Source organism: Sebastes umbrosus, chromosome 4 (assembly GCF_015220745.1).
Source record: "Sebastes umbrosus isolate fSebUmb1 chromosome 4, fSebUmb1.pri, whole genome shotgun sequence".
NCBI classification, from domain to species: Eukaryota; Metazoa; Chordata; class Actinopteri; order Perciformes; family Sebastidae; genus Sebastes; species Sebastes umbrosus.
This window is the reverse complement of record NC_051272.1, coordinates 14,871,734-14,883,228: the sequence shown is the minus strand read 5'-3', so window position 1 is coordinate 14,883,228 and position 11,495 is coordinate 14,871,734. Positions and strand designations below refer to the sequence as shown.

General features: G+C 43.0%; 1 protein-coding gene across 1 annotated transcript in view; it reads right to left on the bottom strand.

The window, feature by feature from the left end:
* igf1ra (insulin-like growth factor 1a receptor) overlaps nt 1-11,495 on the bottom strand; it is an 88,127-nt gene that overhangs the window by 23,558 nt on the left and 53,074 nt on the right. The window contains exon 3 of the mRNA XM_037768743.1: nt 464-764. Within this exon, the coding sequence (XP_037624671.1) occupies nt 464-764 (301 nt within the window). The remainder of the gene's footprint in view (nt 1-463; nt 765-11,495) is intronic.

Sequence of the window (11,495 nt, the reverse complement as noted above, 5' to 3'; positions counted from 1 at the left end):
ACTCTTTCTTAAGCAGTCTGGGAAGTCTAAACTTGAATCAATAATAGTCCAACATGCTTGTAACCTTTAGCACTTCCAGCTTTGAGTAAACTACTTTAAGAAAGGAGCCGGTGAAGGGCCAGGTGAAGTTTAGCTCAAGGATATTTTATGCAAATTAATTCATTATGCAGAAGTACACAGTGAACACACAAGCGCCTTTAGTGTCAATGAATACTGAAGAGAAACCACACTGCTATTCACAGACAAATTAGCCAGGAAATAAAAAAATACTAAGACCTCTGGCTCTCTCTGTGAAAAAGATCAGGTCACGATCCCGTACAAATTCATATACAGAACATAACACAAGAATACTTGACAAATCTAATGTAAAATCTTCCTAATATTTTGTACATTCAGTGTGTCACCTGGCACGACATTTCCAAATCATCAGGACCTAAACTAGAAGTGAAGGGTACGTCTTTACCGATTAGTCTCGTTGCGTGTGAAGCCAGAGGGGCAGTCGGGCATACATTCTCCTCCGTGGATGACAAAGTGAGGGTCGCCTTGCAGGTGCACTCCGGAGCACAGGTCCATGGTGATGCAGCGCCAGCCCTCGAACTTGTAAGTGTCTGGGGGACAGTCGGGCACACAGTGGCCCTCGTGGAAGTAGTGGAGGCATCCGGAGCAGGCCATGTCGTTGTTGGGTTCAGTGCAGCTGCCCAGGCACTGGCTGTGGCAGCACTGCCCCTTGTCTGTGCAGGAAAGCTTGCAGTGGTCTGGGCAAACTGGAGGAGATGGAGAAAGATGGGGAAGAGGTCAGGTTTGGGTGGGAGTAAACAGTCTGGGCACTATTACAACAAAGTCAAGGATCATAAAGGTCAAAAAGATACAAAACTAATGCTTATAAAACACAGATTGTGATATAAATGTCATGTACAAATAGCTTCGGAACTGCAGAACTATTAACATGTGTTATTGTTATTATATGATTGGTAACAGGCCAGAAAGCAAATAAAAAAGTTAAAGAGGAGTATGGAGTCAGGTGCATACAGAGTATGTGTGTTTATACACTCAGTTTCCAGTTTATTAGGTACACCTAATTAAAACTAATGCAGTCTAATACAAAAGCCCTGCTACAAATCCTACCTTCACAACGGTTATAATGTTGTTGGAAATGTTTTTGAGAGGTGTTTCACTTATTTAGCCTACACCTTCATTGATGTAAATGGGGTAAACAAAATAATAGAAACACCTGTCAATTCAACAGCACCACAAACTATATCCTCCAAAATGACCATTAAGTTGAATTAACTCATATCTAACATAAATGGAGTGCATTTATATAGCATTTGTCTAGTCTTAGCAACCACTCAAAACGCTTTACAACACAGGATTCACCCATTCACACACACATTTATACACTGGTGGCAGAGGCTACTGTACAAGGTGCCACCTGTTCATCCGGAGGGATAAACATTCACACGCAGTCACGCATGCCATCGGGAGCAATTTGGGGTCCAGTATCTTGGCCAAGGACACTTCCGACTTGTAGACCTACATGAAGGTAGGATTTATTGCAGGACTGTTGTATAAGACTGCATTATCATTAGCTAGGTGTACCTAATAAACTGGCAACTTAGTGTTTATATGTATGAATCTGTATGGTTGTATAGGAGGATCTTTTTAATTTGAAAGATGTGTTTTCAAATGTTAGTGTGCTTGTGATGGCCAGCAGGAGCTGTAGAGCACCATCACAGAGGAACTGGAGTGCCAGCAGGGTTAAAAGTCTGTTGTAGTAAAACACAGAGCTGGCCTCACTTATAGTAGTCACATCTAATGTGATCACCCATAATATCATCTTATTCTTTGACACCAATTTGAAAAACAAAATCCCGGTAGCATATTTATGCTTGCCTCTTGTTTTTAAACCAAATCTGCAACCAAAGAGCCCCTAAAAAAAGGGCCGTCATCTTTGCAATCATAATGAACCAGTGGATTGTTTAGACAAAAAACACTTTATATTATCTTTTCATTAGTATTCCTCTATAATGGAAGAAAAGACAATTGCAGCTCGAGCAAAACTCTCACTCCCACTTTCACTACAGCTTCCAGGCTGTGAGAAAAAAGAAAATCAACAAAATAATTATTGTGTGGGGTGTTTTAAATTAAGCTTGGGCAACATGAATAATAGAAGCTCCCCACTGTTTACTGAGAATCACCGAGATACCAAAAGCATAACAATATGTTATCAATAACACGAAGCATTTTCCCCGTTGCTTGGGACAGACATTTGACAGATTGTGCGTCCTCAGTTTGTCAGATTTATTGAACAGAGCTTACAAAATGACCATTAATAAATCAGCTTTCAACTCCAGAGAATAAGTCTTTCCAAAGCCAAACTTTGACACAGAAAAGAGAAAAAGTTACTCATTTAGGTAATAAAAAGCAAAATTAGGTCAGTGCTTGTTTGTAGATTTCATGATAATCTCATCGGCTTTACACTTAAATTAAAAGTGACAGAAATGAAAATGGCAAACGTCTGTTTTCGGTGCTGTAGTCTATTTATAGAGAAGCACTTCGGGAAAAGCAGATGTAAAGGGTAGAAAGCAGATGATTCCCACTGCTAACTAATCTTGAGACACTGCAGGCAGGGGTGTCCTAGTTTCAGAGGAGTCCACTCCATAGAAAAAGCACCTGGACTGTGTGTATGTGTGTGTGTGTATGTGTGTTTGTGTGTGTTCGAACTTGTATGAATGATTGTGAAAGGTCTGGTGACGAGGTGCTTTCTGCTAATGATTGTTCACTGTTAAAGGAGTCTCTGTCTACATAAGGAGCTGCTCTGGGAAAGACTGAGTCAAAGGTTCAGGTTGCTTGGGGAAATGTGTTAAAGATAAGAAATCTATGATAATTTGTTAAAAAAAAAATCTGCCTTTTTTTGCATATTAGAAATTGTGCAGGCAGCAAAGTCCGGGTTCCTTAGCAACCGCCTCCTGGTGCAAAGCCAGAGCTGGAAGGAAATGTGCACACACACACAATCATACACGCTCAGACAAAAGTACACTAAAACACACCACTCTCTTTCATGCGTGTTATTGTAATTTGCAAGACTGTGACACTACACTCGTGAGTGTCATTATTTGAGCCATGCCCATAGCAGATACTTTTACAGGAGTTAACATAATGAAGAACGCGTGTGCACGTGTGTGTGTGACATGTGTGCACATGCATGTCGGTATGTGAATGATGTGCGTGTGCCAGAGAGCGGAGAGGAGGAAAAGGAGCTCCGCTTGTTTATTTGCTTTTAAATTAAACGCCGGTGTCGGAGCATCGCTGCTTCGCTTTATGAATCAGTCAAGAAAATGAAGCCGGCTGCTGAGCTAATCTTCTCTTGATGAATATTTCATGTCGCTTCACAGAAACATCTGTAGGTTAAGAACGTGACGGCGCACTACAGTAACGCTGCAGAGCAAACACACACACACACACACACTACCACAGTCGGAGCCAACTCCGGTTTCGCTTCACAAGGGAAGGGGAATGATCATTCCCACTCCTGACAGTTTCTCGAATACTTGCCATTCTTTTCACACATTCAGTCAAATCTAATAGTGCAGAAGAGGTGAAATGGTCTGTTTGGAAAATTCCTTCAGGATCCTATGACAAAAGAAAAACCCAAAACGTCTGTGACTATTTCCTAAAAAGAAATCTAATCTCATTCAGTAGGCCCGATACAATATCTTTATGCTGCAGTACCTCAGGAATTGCCAATAACTGTCTCCTGATAAGACAGACCTTGAAATTACACAGCAGTTACTGCAGTACAAGTATTCTCAGGATGGCATGAGTAAGTATTTAACTATACGGCCTTTCCTGTGCTATGTATAGCTTCACACTCACACTACGTTCAGGCTCTGCCACACCAGGAGTTGATGGCTCTGTGGTACTTTGTGAATAGTGTATCTAACTATTCTGGATCTGGTCCAAAACAAACGGAAATATGATGCTGACATTAGTGTGTGTGTGTGTGTGTGGTTATCAGTATTGCACATTTGCAGAGTGAGAAAAAAAAAAAAGAGAGACAGGAACATCAGGGAGGCTTCATTTTCTTGGAATCCGACCAAAAGGGGGCAGCCAAGGCAAACTCTAATGAGCCTTATTGGAGGAGGTCCCTCTCCTTTCCGCATCATTTTACCAGATTCCTCAATGAAGAGAAACTCCAAACATGCATACCTTCCGCCAGAAGAAAGCGCAGGGAGGGGGAGTCTCTGCCTTAAATCCATATAAGTCGACCCGGTTTCACTGTGTGACCAAACAACCCGTGGTATCAAGGATACAATCCTCTATTTATAGATGCTCCTAATGCGGCCCTATTTCCACACTGCTGCTCTCTGCACATAGCTATGCAGGGCATTGTGGGTTTCCACTACTTCAAAGGAAAGGGACTACCTAACAAGGGGCTCCTCTTATCATCCTCCATAGTCCCCTGAGTGGATGTTTAATATGAGCGGGAATAAATTAGAAGCATCAGCAGAATGGGATTTGACCTTATTTCAGTTCACGCTGCATCACATTAAGCAACTGTTGCAGAGAACAAAACTGTAGAAACAAAAACTTTGCCCACAATCTGAGGCTGCAGAAGTCAAACTGCTGGGAGTGGGGGGTAGGAAGGTTCATGATGTTGCTCCTCTCATACAGTAGTTACACAACCCCCCCTCCCTCCTGCTGCTCTCTCCCTGAGCAGTCAGGTCAGACACCATAGCCAACCACCAGCCTGCCCCCGCTGTTCACCAGAGCACTGCAACACGTGGAGTGGCCGGGTCCATTTCATCAATAGTAAACGAGGCAGCGCTGAGGTAGTCTCCTTCTGAGCAGCATCCCTGCAAACCGCCATGAAATACAGCAGCAGTGTGAGGAAGAGGCATCAGCGACAGGCTGTGAGACAGACTGTGCCCTGTTTGTTTTTTGTTCTAAAGGTATCCCTCCAGTCGCTGGACTATGCGAGGAATCTGCAGAATGTTTCAGACCGCAGAGGACTCAAGGGGGGAAATGTTAACCCCTCGTTCCGCTGCAATAACGACACAAGGAATTGCTACGGAAACCTGAGATGAGGAGGCTATTTTGGCAACAAACATGGTCATGGAGGTGTAATGTGAGATAAGAAAAGAGGAGCATATAGCTGAAAATTTAAAAAAAGAATAACATGTAATGATGTACCAGTTTTGGATAAAAAAAATGAATAAAGAAATATGAGCCTGCAGTGCAAAAGAGGCGGAAAGCATCAAATTCATTCCTACATCCGGCTGGCGTTGCCTTCTTAAAGCGCAGCACATAAAAAAGGGTGTTCAGGGTCATGTGACCCAGAACCCTTCAACCATGTCTTACCCCTCCTCTTTCCCCACAGTCTGTATCGACAAAAAAAAAGACGCTTCAATCTGATAACAAGATGGCTAGATTTCAACACTGTCTGCCTGGAGAAGGGTGTGTGTGTTTGTGTGTGTGTGTGTGTGTGTGTGTGTGTGTATGAGGATGGGTGAGGGGGTTCAAAGTTGGATTCTCCAAAAAAATAAATGCATTACTTTATTGAATAAGGACGTCGGTGCTTGAGAGGAAGAGGATTGCGGTGCAGCAATGCTCCTCATGTGAATGCAAGTCATGTCCCGTTTGCTAGAGAGCACGCTGTGTAAGAAGTGACTACTACACTGTTTACGTTGGGAGGCTGGCGACACTTTTACTGCCAGCGGGACACACTGCTACCTCTGAAGATGAACGATTGTGTGAAAATATAAGGAATTTGGTAAAGTGGTGGTGTATTTTTCCCAAAAGCCATAGTGAAACATACATATATGACATATTTCATTCTTTATAACATATCAAAGCGCGGCATATTTTCCCCTGCGTCATTGAAGATAAGTAGGAAGCGTGACAGACAGTTGGGAAATCATTCATTATTCACAGTGGGGCTTCAGGGAAGGGACGAAGGGGAGGAGGGTGTCTGGGAAGAGGTGGGTGGGGGTTAAACTGGGAGCTATCTGCTGGACCAATCGCAGGTGGGCAGGGGAGGTTCTAATCCCGATGACTGACATGTTATTGAGTCTGGAGCAGAGATGGTAAACAAGTCCTCTCTTGAGCAGGCATTCAGAGGGGGGAGTCGTAACCATAGTGATTAAGCATGGCTTTTCCACAGTTTCAGAGAAAACCGTAAGTTAAGGGGAAAACCTGAGCAGACATAGCTTACTGAACAACAAGGCTTAGTAGGGTTATTCCGGTAAATAGTGCTGACTCTTTACTGGAACATCAGCTAAAAAACAAAACATGACATGAGAGGCTGGATGAAAAAGAAAGGTATTCTGCAGGAAGTAATACATTTCAACTGATTTTAAAGACAGTTTAGTTAAATGCAAGAGTATAAATATAAAGATGAAACTGTGCATTTTTAAAGAGGACCTATTATGCTTATTTTGAGGTGCATACTTGTATTTGGTTTACATGCTTTAATGTTCAAAAAACGTTTTACTTTTCTCATACCGGCTGTGTTGCTGCACCTCTTTTCACCCTCCGTCTAAAACACTCTGTTTGGCCCACTGTTGTGATTGTTCAACCGAACCAAACTCTTTGGACTCCGCTCCAGCTCCGCTCTAACTAGTTTTGTTTGAGAGCGTGCCAAACTAGCCATTATGCAAATGTGTTACTTGGTGACATCACCATGTTACGGAAGAAAAGGCGGGACCTCAATCAAGGGGCTTCAGGCAGTTCAGGATCAGTGCTTCCGTGGAGGAGAGTAACTCCCTTTGGCGTGGACATTGGTCTTTATAACTTTACAGACCTTTTACATGCACAAAAAACTATATGACACACTAAAGGAAAGAGAAAAGGCACAAAAGCATAATAGGTCCCCTTTAAATATCGCACAGGAAAATAAGAACATAACCACCACATACTTTGCTGTGAGTGCATGATTTTGAAGGAGGTGACTGTAGTAGGTGCACATTAAGTGTCAATCACATCGCCTGTTCTACAATGTAAATGGGGCCTTAGCTCCATTAGGACATGATTAAATTTATCTCTACATCACCTCCATTTACCGAAGTATTCACTCTACTGCACACTACAGTAATCCACTGCACTGTGGGGATGCAAAGCCTCCCACTCTGTGCAGAGTCAGGTTACCGGAGCTGAGAGCAGTAGCAGACAGTAAGGTAGCAGAACAGGAGCACAGTAGCAGACGGAGGGCCTATCAGGGGCCGCTGCAGCCTGGATCGCGGGCCGACCCCCCAGCTCCCTGAGCTCCATCAGGCCACATCCTCATCCGGCAACCCGATCCTCCCTGGGAGCCCCCGGTGGATCACTACAGACACTTGTTTAAACCACATCAGCCAAGACAGCCAGAGAGAGGATGCTTCATCCACTCACAGCCAAAGGCAAACCGCATCAGAGATTCCGGCGCTGTTTTACCGCTACAGCAGTAGAGTCTGAAGTGCAGGGATGGACTGATCTAATCTAAAGTGGTGTTTTTCACCTTTTCAGACAGAGTGTCTGGCTGTGCATGTTCGGCAAGATCGACCTTTTCTGCTGATCAGAAGGTGTTTTTCAGAGGGGGAACACTGCACAGTGTCATGATGATTTTCTCATGCAGACAGCTGGCTCAGGAAAGCTCGACTAAATCTCTGTTCAGTCCTGCGCACAAAGGTGTGTGTGAGCCCATTCCTCGCCGTCCCCACTGTTTCTGGGTCTCTTCCACTCCCATGCCCACTAAAGACCAGCAATGTGTTTTTCACACAACTATGTGCTGGTCTGTGTGTTCAGGCATGCGTGGCATTTCCCCTCACTCGCATTCAGTCACAACAACACGCTCACACACACACACACACACACACACACACACACATACACACACACACACACACCCCTTCCTTCTACCCTCAGGCCTGGATCCACTCTGCAGCTGCTGCTGCTGCTGCTGTTGTTGTTGTTGTTGTTGTTGTTGTTGTTGTTGTTGATTACACTCACTAACAGGACACAGGTATGCAGCAGCGTCACATGTGAAAACACTTTGTGTTTTTATTACTGAAGAGGTCTGAAAGCTATTAAAGACATGTTAAAACGGTTACCAAAACAACGGCGAATACAGTGTGCATAATATTTTTTGGCATAATTCATCAGAAGTTATTTAAGTATTAGCCTTCATAAGCTCATAATCTGGTTAATAGACAATGTAATATGATAGGTAGGGATGCACTTACAACCATATCCTACTAAGTCATCCAAGTAGCTCTTGAAGGAATTCATGTATAGCTGAAGGGATAGTTTGATTGTTTGATTAGATGACTGACAGAAAATTAATTGCCAACTATTCTAATATCGTTTCAATATTGTGTAATTTTTCAAGCTACACGTTTTCAGGCATTTTTCATTTTAAATACTAGCTAGTTCCAACTTCTCTGATTTGATGTTTTTCTTTCATATCATAGCAGAGTACAAGTAAAAGAGTTGGGTTTTGGATTGTTGGTCGGATAAGACAAGATATTTAAAGATGCTGCCTTGGTCTATAAGAAATTGCATTGCAGTGGGCTTTTTTCACTAATTTCTGAAATGTTATAAACAAAAGAGTTGAGAAAATAATCTGCACATAAATTAATAACAAAAACAATTGCTCTAAATTAATGTATAGAAAGATGTAGAAAGAAAAGCAATATTTCATATTTATTTATTGTATTTTAGTGGTTTTACTGATCAGTTTATCATGTTTGTCTACTGTCTGTGTTGTTTGTAAAATGTGGGTTACAGTGGATACCTCGTCTTTCTACTGCAAACCTAATCTACCTATTGGTACAAATTAAGTAACCTAAACCTGAAATAAACAACGCTTAAATCCCTTTAAAGAGGGCTACATCACAGGGTATCCAAATATTTGTGTGTTGAACTGATCAGTGGGGTCAAACCCTATAACTCATCCCCGGCCCAAGCTGAACTTCTGATTCCCTGTAGGCCGGACTTCTAGTAGGCCCAAAGTCCCAGTTCATCCCTCGACAGACAGAAGCACCCCTGGAGTCTAGTATTTGTAGCATGAAGATGAGCCTCTGTGGCGATCTTCCTCATTAAAACAGGCAACTCTGTGACTCTTATTACCCAATGAATGGAAAGTAGGCGCATCACCTGCTGCATTTCTGATGCTGATTTGGTCATTTGAAGAAAACAAAATCAGTGTGACCGTCAATCCATTAAGCAGGGGCAAATTCAGTTTAATGTTTTTGTTGTCCCCCCCCCCACCTCTGGTTGAGCTCAATAATGACATTCACAGAAATCCGCTGCAGTCAGTTGCAGGCACCGAAGGTGACAAGCTGCATAGATATAAATAAGATGCTAAGATAGGCATTAGTATGGGAAAAGCAACTTCGGGGAGAACTCAGGCAATGCTTTTTTATTCACAGATTCTGAGGTGTTTCCTCTCACTAAAAGTGACTTCTAAAAATACCTGACTTCCCAGATCTGCTTCATTAAATACAGTGTGTGTTTCCTGGCAGTGCTGTGCTGGCTGGCTGGCTGGCTGGCGAGGTGTGTTGGCTGACTGTTTTGCTAGCTGGGCGACTGGTTGGGGTTAGTGAGAGCGTGTCAAGCCCTCACATCCTTTACACATCGCACTCTAATCCCTGTTGTGAACGTAGAGGAGACACCCATGAAGACAATCACTGAAGACTAATGCTTGGTTACTTGTACAAACTGTACATGGTATCCATCAAACACACCGGAGAGAAACATAAACTGTGCACACATAAAATGAACAACTTTCTGCTCCATTTGGCTCAGGTGCTGGATGTTTGCAGGCTCAGTGTAACACCTGGCTGTGTACCCACCTGTCCCCAGACAGGCAGCTACCCAGAGAGAGCCTCCAGCCATATGGACCCATGTTGATTCTCAACACAGTCAAACTCCACAGCACTTCAATAAACGCCTTGGTTTTTTAAAAATGTGACTCTGAAATGTTGCAAGCAACCTAGAGATGCACCGCTCCTGATAACGGATATTGGGCTGATACTGACTCAAATAGCTGGAGAGGATATCGGTGACAATGGGGGACGATCTGTTCATTAAATTCTATGTTTATATACTATATACATTAAATGCTGGAATTTTAATTCCTGTTTAAATTTTGACCAATTTGTTGCTGCATTAAAAAGGTTTAAACTGTAATTCCTGTTAATTTTGAAGATTTCTTACCAAGTTGCTGGTGTACGATTTATTATTAATAACAATTAATACAGTAAATGTATATCTATGTACTTATTTGTTACATTTTGTTTTACAAAGTTAAGAAAGCAATGATTAAGTCAAGCCTGATGTTGCCTTACACAAAAGAATGATCCCAGTGACTTCCACACAGTGAGGTATACAGTTTATTAATCAAACACTGGTATCAGATCGGTACTCGATATCGGCCGATACCCGAAGCCCAGGTATCACGATCGGTATCAGGACTGAAAAAGTCGGATTGGTGCGTCCCTAAAGCAACCCTGTGCAGTACTTGTTTAACACTTTTACTTTACTAGTGCAGTGCCCGTTAGGGACGTGGGCGTTCAGAGCGAGTGCCTGTTCCAACATGCCGATTACTTGGCTCGCGGTATGCCCAAAAAAAGTTCCTAATATGATGAAGGTAAGGTTAGGTGGAGGCATGAGGAGTGAGATTGGTTAGTGTTAGGGTCATATCAGGGTAAGCCAATCAGAGGCAGAATGGGGAGGGTCATGCTTTCACCATAGTAGGAAAAAAATATCGCTCCCAGTATTGCTGCTTGTAGCATTGTCAGGGAGGGGCGTGCCCTTTCAGAAAGCGTTACTCTTCGGAGTTCTCTAAATATGCGAATGAAACACGCATACGGACAGACAGACAGACAGAGATTCCTTTGCTTTATAGTTAGATACCCAAACTTGGTTCAGCCTATCATCATCAGAGCATCAAAATAGTAGTGGTGCTGATGCCAAAGCCTATTTCTGTAGATGACCATCTGCAGATTTGCGGCACACGGTGCCCAGACTACGTCCTGGCACGCCGTCCGGCATACATTCTCCCTGCTGGCACCACGTCTGGATTCAAAATGACACATCTTAATTTCACATCGACTTCAAGGAGGCCCTAATCCTGATTAAGCATAGCAACATTTGCCTTGAGCTAAAAAGCCGATGGGGATAAGTTTGTGTTCACTGCGAGCATTCCTACCAGGTTAAAATGGAGTGCTTAGCAAACACCGAGAAGGCCATTAGTCGATTACTGAGCTGATAGCCAGCGGACTGTAAATCCTGAAATTACAGTTCAGTTTGGTTACATTTTATGTGTGTGTGTGTGTAAGGTTGGTGTTTGTTTGCATGTGTGTGTGTGTGTATATGGGGGGGGTCATATTTAGGACCATGTAACCGAACTGTATACATAACTTACATTGCAGTCTCTGTCTGTGTGTCTGACTGCAGTCTTGTCTTTCAGATGACAGTGGCTGGTTGTTGGCACACGCAGACAGACTGCGGTGAAA